We start from the raw sequence: 10,680 nt of genomic DNA, 5'->3' as shown, positions 1-10,680 counted from the left end.
AGGTCCTTATTCGTCTAAGCCAATTATGAAGACATTATTCTCCTTTCTGTGACTGCTTTGAGAAGATGTGTGACATAGTCCAAGCCAAAGAATGCGAGTGGTGGAATGGGATAAGCAGAAGTGGAACAGCATTCTGGGCAATGTTGCCTTGCTCTTAAAGATATAAGAAAATGATGCCCTCTTGTTTTCCCTCAATATGTGTGTTATTATTCCTCAAAAACCAAAATACCTGAGAATCTCATATTTATATAGAAAGTGGATTTACCTTAGCCAAAGCCTATTTTCATGTGGATTTGAATGACCTAAAAAATAAAAACTTTGCAGACACAAAAAAAGTATCAAATTCTTCAGAACTCTAAGGACTGTATTTATAAATTTCACAAATTGTTCCAATGCTTTTTAAATGTCTAGATTCACAGGTTGTTTTAAAACTTTACTAGTCTATAAAATTAAATCTTGCATTAAAACACAATTTCCCAATTAAAAAATGGGCAGAAGTCCTGAACAGACTTCTCACCAAAGATGATAAAGACAGATGGCAAATAAGCATATGAAAAGATGCTCCCCATCACATATCATTACAGAAATTCAAATTAAAAAATGAGATACCACTACACAACTATTAGAATGGCCAAAATCCAGAACATTGATAATAATGCTGGTGAAGATGTGGTACAACAGGAACTTTCATTGCTGGTGAGAATGCAAAATTGTACAGTCAGTTTGGAAGACAGTTTGGCAGTTTCTTAAATATACTCTTACCACATAATCCAGCAGTCACACTCAGTGGTATTTACCCGAAGGAGTTGAAAATTTATGTCCACGAAAATCTTGCATACAGGTGTTTATGGCATTGCCAAAACTTGGAAGCAACCAAGATGCCCTTCGATAGATTCTATGGATTGAATTGTTTCTACTCTCCTCTCCAAATTCACATATTAAAGCCCTAATCCCAAATGTGACTGTATTTGGAGATTGAGCCTTTAGGAGGTAACTAAGGTTAAATGTGGTCCAACACAATTGGTGGCTTTATAAGAAGAAGAGATCTCTCCCTGGCCACTCCACATGAACTCAGAGAAAAGGCCAGTGAGGATGCAGTGAGAAGGTGGCTATCTGCAAGCCAAGGAGAAAGTCCTCACCAGAAACAGGACCTGCTGGACCTTGATCTTGAACTTCCAGCCTCCTTAATGTTGAGAAAATAGATTTCTGTTGTTTAAGCCATGCAGCTTGTGTTATTTTGTTATGGCAGCCCTAGCCACCTAAGATGGTAGGTGAATAAATAAATAAACTGTGGTATATTCAGACAACAGAATATTATCCAATTATCCAGTGCTAAACAAAAGTTAGCTATGAAGCTATGAAAAGACATGGAGGAAACATAAATGCATATTACTAAGTAAAAGAAGCCAATCTGAAAAGACTACATACTGCATGATTCCAACTATATGACATTTTGGAAAAGACAAAAGTATAGAAATAGTAAAATGGAGAAGAGGCTGGGCGCAGTGGCTCATGCCTGTAATTCCAGCACTTTGGGAGGCCGCGGCAGGTGGATCACGAAGTCAAGAGATCAAGACCTTCTGGCCAACATGGTGAAACCTTGTCTCTATTAAAAATACAAAAATTAGGTGGGCATGCTGGCACGTGCCTGTAGTCCCAGCTACTCGGGAGGCTGAGGCAGGAGAATTGCTTGAACCTGGGAGGCAGAGGTTGCAGTGAGCCGAGATCACCCTACTGCACTCAAGCCTGGCAACAGAGTGAGACTCCGTCTCAAAAAAAAAAAAAGAGATCAGAATCACTAAGTGAAGCATAGGTGATTTTTAGGCAGTGAAAATACTCTGTATGATATTATAATGGTGGATACATGTCATTATACATTTGTCAAAATCCATAGAATGTATATCACCAAGAGTGAAAACTAAACTATGGACTTTGGGTGTAAATGTTGTGTCACTATAGGTTCCATGATTGTAATAAATGTACAACTTTGGTGTGGGATGTTGATAATGTTGATATTGGGGAGGTTGTGTGTGTGAGGAAGTATGGGGGTAAAGGAGAACTGATAAGGTTTGGATGTTCTGTCCCCTCCAAATCTCATATTACAATGTGACCTCCAATGTTGGAGGTGGGCCTAGTGGGAGGTGCTTGGGTCATGGTGGTGGATAATATTGCAGAATATTATCCAATTATCCAGTGCTAAAAAAAAAAAACCTTAGCTATGAAGCCATGAAAAGACATGGAGGAAACATAAATGCATATTATTAAGTAAAAGAAGCCAATCTGAAAAGTCTACATACTACATGATTCCAACTACATGACATTTTAGAAAAGACAAAAGTATGGCAACAGTAAATGACTCATCAATGACTAAGTGCCCTCCCTGTAGTAATGAGTTAACATTAGATCTGGTTGTTTAAAAAGAGTCTGGCACCTCCTCCCTCTCTTTCTTGCTCCCTCTCTCAACATGTCACCTGCTGGCTTCTCCTTTGCCTTCTGCCGTGATTGTAAGCTTCCTAATGCCTCACCAGAAGCAGATACTGACACTACGCTTCTTGTATAGCCTACAGAATCATAAGCTAAATAAACCTCTCTTCTTTCCAAATTTCTTAGCCTCAGGTATTCTTTTATAGCAATGCAAAACAGACTAACACAGGAACTCTCTGTTCTTTCTGCTCATTTTTGCTGTGAACCTAAAGCTGCTTTAAAAAATAAAGTCTATTCAAAATAAAAATAAATTTTAGTTTCTTTGTGAATAAAATGATTTAACCATAAAATACCTGAAAATATAATAGAGGAGAAAAGCAACTAAATATTGAAAATACCTAAGATGGCAAGAATGGAGAAAGAGGTAAACAAAAAATAAATAATTTTTTAAAGTAGCAAGATGGTAGAATTAAACTCAACTATATCAAGTAAAAATGGACTAAACATTCCAGTTAAAAGACAGTTTATTAGATTTGATAAATAAGCAATACCAAAAAATATAGCAAAGAAACACATTAAACATAAAGTTGTAAAACGTGCAAGAAGCTGTACTATGCAAACATTAAGCATAAGAAAGTGTTTGTGACTGTGTTATATCAGACCAAGCAGACTTTGAGACAAGAAGTATTACTATAAAGTGGGATATTTGGTAATGATAAAAGGGACAATTATTAAGAAGATATGACAATACTACATATGTAATCACCTCATAACAGAACCTAAAAATGCATGAGTCAAAATTGTCAAAACTAAAGAAATCAACAAATACACAATTGTAGTTGGAAATTTTAATGCCCTTCTCTCACTACTTAAAGAAAGCAGAGACAAAAATCAACAAACACATAGATTTAAATAATACTACTGGACCTGTCATTTATAGAACATAATATCCAACAACTGCAGAATATCCATTCTGTTTAAGTCCACATGGAACATACACCAAGATACACCATGTGCCAAGCCAGAAAAAAAGTCTCAATGAATTTCAAATAATAAAAATGATAGAGTAATTCTCTGACCACACAAGTATGAAATTACAAATGAATAACAATACAATACCCAGAAAATTCCCAAACATTAGGAAATTAAGCCACACATTTCTAACTAACACAAGGGCCAAAGATTACAAACAAGGAAACATAAATTATCAGTTTCACAAATAAAAGAGGATATCACTATGATCTGATAGATATTAGAAGAATGATAAAAGGTATTATAAACAACTTTATGGGCCGGGCGCGGTGGCTCACGCTTGTAATCCCAGCACTTTGGGAGACCGAGGCGGGCGGATCACGAGGTCAGGAGATCGAGACCATGGTGAAACCCTGTCTCTACTAAATGTATAAAAAAAAAAATAAGCCGGGCGCGGTGGCGGGCGCCTGTAGTCCCAGCTACTCGGAGAGGCTGAGGCAGGAGAATGGCGTGAACCCGGGAGGCGGAGCTTGCAGTGAGCCGAGACTGTGCCACTGCACTCCAGCCTGGGCGACAGAGCAAGACTCCGTCTCAAAAAAAAAAAAAAAAAAAAAAAAAAAACAACTTTATGCCAACAAAATCCAACAAGCAAGGCGAAAAACACAAGCTGCCAAAGCTCATTCAAGAGACAGCAAATATCCTTAGTAAACCTATATCCATGAAAGAAATTGAATTTGTAATCAAAACCATTACCACAAAGAAAACTCGAGGTCCAGATGGCTTCACCAATGAATGCCATCAGACATTTAAGGAAGAAATAATGCCCATCTTAAACTGTTTTATAAAAGAGTTATTACTCTTATAGAAACACTTTCCAACTTGTTTTATGAAGCAAGGCAGCATAACCTTCCTACTAGAAGTAAATACAGTGCAATAGAAGCACAGACCAATATACCTCCTGAACAAATATTTTAAAACTCCTTAACAAAAATTAGCAAGCCAAATCAAGCAATTAAAACTATAACACATCACAAACAAGTGGAGTTTATCCTAGGAATGTAAGATTGGTTTAACAGTTAAAAAAAATCAATGTAATTCATCACATTAAAATAGTAAAGAAGAAAAGTCATACAATCATTTCCATAGATAGAGAAAACAGAAAAGTGATAAAAGAAAATACCCATTCATGATTTTAAAAATAAAAACTCACAGGAAACAAGAAATCTGATAAACAGCCAACATCATATTTTAATGGTGAAATATTACAATATTTCCCTTATCATTGGCAAAAGGGCAAGGATATGTACGATCTCCAACATTGTACTGGAAGTCCTAGCTAGAAAGAAAGACAAGACAAGAAAAAGAAGAAAGCAGCATGAAGACAGGAGAGGAAGAAGCTAAATGATCCTTAGTTACAAGTGGCATGATTGCATTCAAAGAAACTATGACATCTAAAAAATGACTACTCAACTAATGTGTGAAATTAGCCATGTGACAGGATATCAAGAAACATCAAGTATCTAAAAATAAACATGAGAAATGTGGAAACTGCTACAGTATAAAACACAAAACATAGCTGAGAAAAATGAAACCCTAGACATATAAACCATTGTATGTTGATTGAAAGACTCAAAATTGATGACTTTTATTTTCTTTTTTTATTATTATACTTTAGATTTTAGGGTACATGTGCACAATGTGCAGGTTTGTTACATATGTATCCATGTGCCGTGTTAGTTTGCTGCACCCACGAACTCGTCATTTAGCATTAGGTATATCTCTTAATGCTGTCCCTCCCCCCTCCCCCCAACCCACAACAGTCCCCGTAGTGTGATGTTCCCCTTCCTGTGTCCACAAGTTCTCATTGTTCAATTCCTACCTATGAGTGAGAACATGCGGTGTTTGGTTTTTTGTCCTTGCAATAGTTTACTGAGAATGATGTTTTCCAGTTTCATCCATGTCCCTAAAAAGGACACGAACTCATCATTTTTTATGGCTGCATAGTATTCCATGGTGTATATGTGCCACATTTTCTTAATCCAGTCTATCGTTGTTGGACATTTGGGTTGGCTCCAAGTCTTTGTTACTGTGAATAGTGCCGCAACAAACATACGTGTGCTTGTGTCTTTATAGCAGCATGATTTATAGTCCATGTGTCTTTATAGCAGCATGATTTATATACCCAGTAATGGGATGGCTGGGTCAAATGGTATTTCTAGTTCTAGATCCCTGAGGAATCGCCACACTGAATTCCACAATGGTTGAACTAGTTTACAGTCCCACCAATAGTGTAAAAGTGTTCCTATTTCTCCAAATCCTCTCCAGCACCTGTTGTTTCCTGACTTTTTAATGATGGCCATTCTAACTGGTGTGAGATGGTATCTCATTGTGGTTTTGATTTGCATTTCTCTGATGGCCAGTGATGATGAGCATTTTTGCATGTGTTTTCTGGCTGCATAAATGTCTTCTTTTGAGAAGTGTCTGTTCATGTCCTTCGCCCACTTTTTGATGGGGTTGTTTGTTTTTTTCTTGTAAATTTGTTTGAGTTCATTGTAGATTCTGGATATTAGCCCTTTGTCAGATGAGTAGGTCGCAAAAATTTTCTCCCATTCTGTAGGTTGCCTGTTCACTCTGATGGTAGTTTCTTTTGCTGTGCAGAAGCTCTTTAGTTTAATTAGATCCCATTTGTCAATTTTGGCTTTTGTCGCCATTGCTTTTGGTGTTTTAGACATGAAGTCCTTGCCCATGCCTATGTCCTGAATGGTATTGCCTAGGCTTTCTTCTAGGGTTTTTATGGTTTTAGGTCTAACATGTAAGTCTTTAATCCATCTTGAATTAATTTTTGTATAAGGTGTAAGGAAGGGATCCAGTTTCAGCTTTCTACATATGGCTAGCCAGTTTTCCCAGCACCATTTATTAAATAGGGAATCCTTTCCCCATTTCTTGTTTTTGTCAGGTTTGTCAAAGATCAGATAGTTGTAGATATGCGGCATTATTTCTGAGGGCTCTGTTCTGTTCCATTGATCTATGTCTCTGTTGTGGTACCAGTACCATGCTGTTTTGGTTACTGTAGCCTTGTAGTATAGTTTGAAGTCAGGTAGCGTGATGCCTCCAGCTTTGTTCTTTTGGCTTAGGATTGACTTGGTGATGCGGGCTCTTTTTTGGTTCCATATGAACTTTAAAGTAGTTTTTTCCAATTCTGTGAAGAAAGTCATTGGTAGCTTGATGGGGATGGCACTGAATCTATAAATTACTTTGGGCAGTATGGCCATTTTCATGATATTGATTCTTCCAACCCATGAGCATGGAATGTTCTTCCATTTGTTTGTATCCTCTTTTATTTCATTGAGCAGTGGTTTGTAGTTCTCCTTGAAGAGGTCCTTCACATCCCTTGTAAGTTGGATTCCTAAGTATTTTATTCTCTTTGAAGCAATTGTGAATGGGAGTTCACTCATGATTTGGCTCTCTGTTTGTCTGTGATTGGTGTACAAGAATGCTTGTGATTTTTGCACATTGATTTTGTATCCTGAGACTTTGCTGAAGTTGCTAATCAGCTTAAGGAGATTTTGGGCTGAGACAATGGGGTTTTCTAGATATACAATCATGTCACCTGCAAACAGGGACAATTTGACTTCCTCTTTTCCTAATTGAATACCCTTTATTTCCTTCTCCTGCCTGATTGCCCTGGCCAGTACTTCCAGCACTATGTTGAATAGGAGTGGTGAGAGAGGGCATCCCTGTCTTGTGCCAGTTTTCAAAGGGAATGCTTCCAGTTTTTGCCCATTCAGTATGATACTGACTGTGGGTTTGTCATAGATAGCTCTTATGATTTTGAGATACGTCCCATCAATACCTAATTTATTGAGAGTTTTTAGCATGAAGCATTGTTGAATTTTGTCAAAGGCCTTTTCTGCATCTATTGAGATAATCATGTGGTTTTTGTCTTTGGTTCTGTTTATATGCTGGATTACATTTATTGATTTGCATATGTTGAACCAGCCTTGCATCCCAGGGATGAAGCCCACTTGATCATGGTGGATAAGCTTTTTGATGTGCTGCTGGATTCGGTTTGCCAGTATTTTATTGAGGATTTTTGCATCAATGTTCATCAAGGATATTGGTCTGAAATTCTCTTTTTTGGTTATGTCCCTGCCAGGCTTTGGTATCAGGACGATGCTGGCTTCATAAAATGTGTTAGGGAGGATTCTCTCTTTTTCTATTGATTGGAATAGTTTCAGAAGGAATGGTACCAGTTCCTCCTTGTACCTCTGGTAGAATTCGGCTGTGAATCCATCAGGTCCTGGACTCTTTTTGGTTGGTAAGCTATTGATTATTGCCACAATTTCAGAGCCTGTTATTGGTCTATTCAGAGATTCAACTTCTTCCTGGTTTAGTCTTGGGAGGGTGTATTTGTTGAGGAATTTATCCACTTCTTCTAGATTTTCTAGTTTATTTGCGTAGAAGTGTTTGTAGTATTCTCTGATGGTAGATTGTATTTCTGTGGGATCGGTGGTGATAACCCCTTTTTCATTTTTTATTGCATCTATTTGATTCTTCTCTCTTTTCTTCTTTATTAGTCTTGCTAGTGGTCTATCAATTTTGTTGATCTTTTCAAAAAACCAGCTCCTGGATTCATTAATTTTTTGAAGGGTTTTTTGTGTCTCTATTTCCTTCAGTTCTGCTCTGATTTTAGTTATTTCTAGCCTTCTGCTAGCTTTTGAATGTGTTTGCTCTTGCTTTTCTAGTTCTTTTAATTGTGATGTTAGGGTGTCAATTTTGGATCCTTCCTGCTTTCTCTTGTGGGCATTTAGTGCTATAAATTTCCCTCTACACACTGCTTTGAATGTGTCCCAGAGATTCTGGTATGTTGTGTCTTTGTTCTCGTTGGTTTCAGAGAACATCTTTATTTCTGCCTTCATTTCATTATGTACCCAGTAGTCATTCAGGAGCAGGTTGTTCAGTTTCCATGTAGTTGAGCGGTTTTGAGTGAGTTTCTTAATCCTGAGTTCTAGTTTGATTGCACTGTGGTCTGAGAGACAGTTTGTTATAATTTCTGTTCTTTTACATTTGCGGAGGATAGCTTTACTTCCAACTATGTGGTTAATTTTGGAATAGGTGTGGTGTGGTGCTGAAAAAAAATGTATATTCTGTTGATTTGGGGTGGAGAGTTCTGTAGATGTCTATTAGGTCCACTTTGTGCAGAGCTGAGTTCAATTCCTGGATATCCTTGTTAACTTTCTGTCTCGTCGATCTGTCTAATGTTAACAGTGGGGTGTTAAAATCTCCCATTATTATTGTGTGGGAGTTTAAGTCCCTTTGTAGGTCACTCAGGACTTGCTTTATGAATCTGGGTGCTCCTGTGTTGGGTGCATATATATTTAGGATAGTTAGCTCTTCTTGTTGAATTGATCCCTTTACCATTATATAATGGCCTTCTTTGTCTCTTGATCTTTGTTGGTTTAAAGTCTATTTTATCAGAGACTAGGATTGCAACCCATCTTTTTTTGTTTTCCATTTGCTTGATAGATCTTCCTCCATCCCTTTATTTTGAGTCTATATGTGTCTCTGCACGTGAGATGGGTTTCCTGCATACAGCACACTGATGGGTCTTGACTCCTTATCCAGTTTGCCAGTCTGTGTCTTTTAATTGGAGCATTTAGCCCATTTACATTTAAAGTTAATATTGTTATGTGTGAATTTGATCCTGTCATTATGATGTTAGTTGGTTATTTTGCTCGTTAGTTGATGCAGTTTCTTCCTAGCCTTGATGGTCTTTACAATTTGGCACAACAGCAAAGTGCACAGAGTGAGGAGAACACGAAGAGTGCCTTTTCATTTTAAAAATGTTTGGAAATATATACAACTTTGATACAGTTTCAGGGTGCTCCAGACACCCATGGCCACTTCATGTAAACCACTGACAATTTCTAGAGCACTTTGAGAGACTACAATATGATCGTGATCAAATTTTGTAATTAAACCTAGTGAGGGCAACAGACACTTCTCAAATAAGAGATGTGTCAATTATGGCGCTCCCCTACTCTAAGTATTCACAAGGAGACAGATAAACAGTTTCTTTATTCATCCTCCTCCTCCTCCTCCTCTTCTTCATCTTCCTCTTCCACTTTTTTCCGGGCAACTTTAGCAGGACCCTTTGCACCATCAAACTTTCCTTTCGACTTATAGTCAGCAACATCCTTCTCATACTTCTCCTTCAGCTTTGCCGCCTTAGTGATGTAAGGCTGCTTTTCACTGTCATTTAAATTATTCCACATCTCATCCAGCTTTTTTGCCACGTCTCCAATAGAGATGCCGGGGTTTGTGGATTTGATCTTGGGGCGGAATTCTGAACAGAACAGGAAGAATCCAGACGGTGGCCTTTTGGGAGCATTAGGATCCTTCTTCTTCTTGCCTCCCTTAGCTGGTCCATAATCCTTCATTTCCCGACCATAGCACACTTTATCTGCCTTTGCCATTTCATCAAATTTAGATTTCTCTTTCCCGGACCTCGTCTTCCACCTCTCAGAGCACTTCTTGGAAAATTCCGCAAAATTGACAGGGACCTCTGGGTTTTTCTTCTTATGTTCTTCTCTGCACGTCTGCACAAAGAAGGCATAAGTGGACACTTTGCCCTTTGGTTTCTTGGGGTCACCTTTAGCCATCCTGACTCTATTGTTCGCTAGTCTGGGCAGCGCAGGGCATGACGCGCGGCTCAGCGCTCCCCAGCCTGGCGCTAGCTGCCTCCACGAGAGCCGCCTCGATGACTTTTATTTTCTCCAAATTGATCTGTAGAGTTAATGCAATTCTTACAAATACCCCAGCAAGCTTTTATGCAAAAATTTATTTAAAGTAGCCTAAAACTGGAAGTTAACAAAATGCCTGTGGAAACAGGCACATGGAAAAACAAAATTTGCTATAGCCATACAATTGAAAACTCATTAGTAAAGCGAATAAACTATGAATACACTGAACTTAACAGAAGAATTTCAAAAACATCGTAAGTGAACAAATCCAAACACAAGAGGTTGCATAGCGTATACCATTTATATGAAATTCAAGAACTAGAAAAGCTAATCAGTGGTAGTTGAAATGAGAACAAAGATTGCTTCTAGGTGTGAGAAGAAGCCACCCGGAAAGGGGCATGAAAACACCTTCTGAGGTGATAGAAATGACTTATGTCTTGTTTTGAATAATGTTTACACAAGTATATGAAATTGTCAAACTCAGAGGAAAAAAACACAAGATTCATGGCTTATATTTAGATTAGTTATACCTTAAATTATA

At 37.9% G+C, this 10,680-nt stretch overlaps 1 protein-coding gene across 1 annotated transcript; it reads right to left on the bottom strand.

The window, feature by feature from the left end:
- Nucleotides 1–9,203: 9,203 nt before the first annotated feature.
- On the bottom strand, nucleotides 9,204–10,147 carry LOC129463218 (high mobility group protein B3-like). Its single transcript, XM_055243878.2, has one exon. The coding sequence runs from the start codon at nucleotides 10,056–10,058 to the stop codon at nucleotides 9,474–9,476; it is 585 nt and encodes a 194-aa protein (XP_055099853.1). The 5' UTR covers nucleotides 10,059–10,147; the 3' UTR covers nucleotides 9,204–9,473.
- Between the last annotated feature and the right edge of the window lie 533 nt (nucleotides 10,148–10,680).

Source organism: Symphalangus syndactylus, chromosome 2, assembly GCF_028878055.3.
Source record: "Symphalangus syndactylus isolate Jambi chromosome 2, NHGRI_mSymSyn1-v2.1_pri, whole genome shotgun sequence".
In the NCBI taxonomy this organism is placed as follows: domain Eukaryota; kingdom Metazoa; phylum Chordata; class Mammalia; order Primates; family Hylobatidae; genus Symphalangus; species Symphalangus syndactylus.
This window is presented reverse-complemented; position numbering and strand designations above follow the sequence as displayed.

Excerpts from the sequence above, each read along its gene's own strand:
- LOC129463218 (XM_055243878.2), bottom strand. The coding sequence starts at position 10,058 with ATGGCTAAAGGTGACCCCAAGAAACCAAAGGGCAAAGTGTCCACTTAT.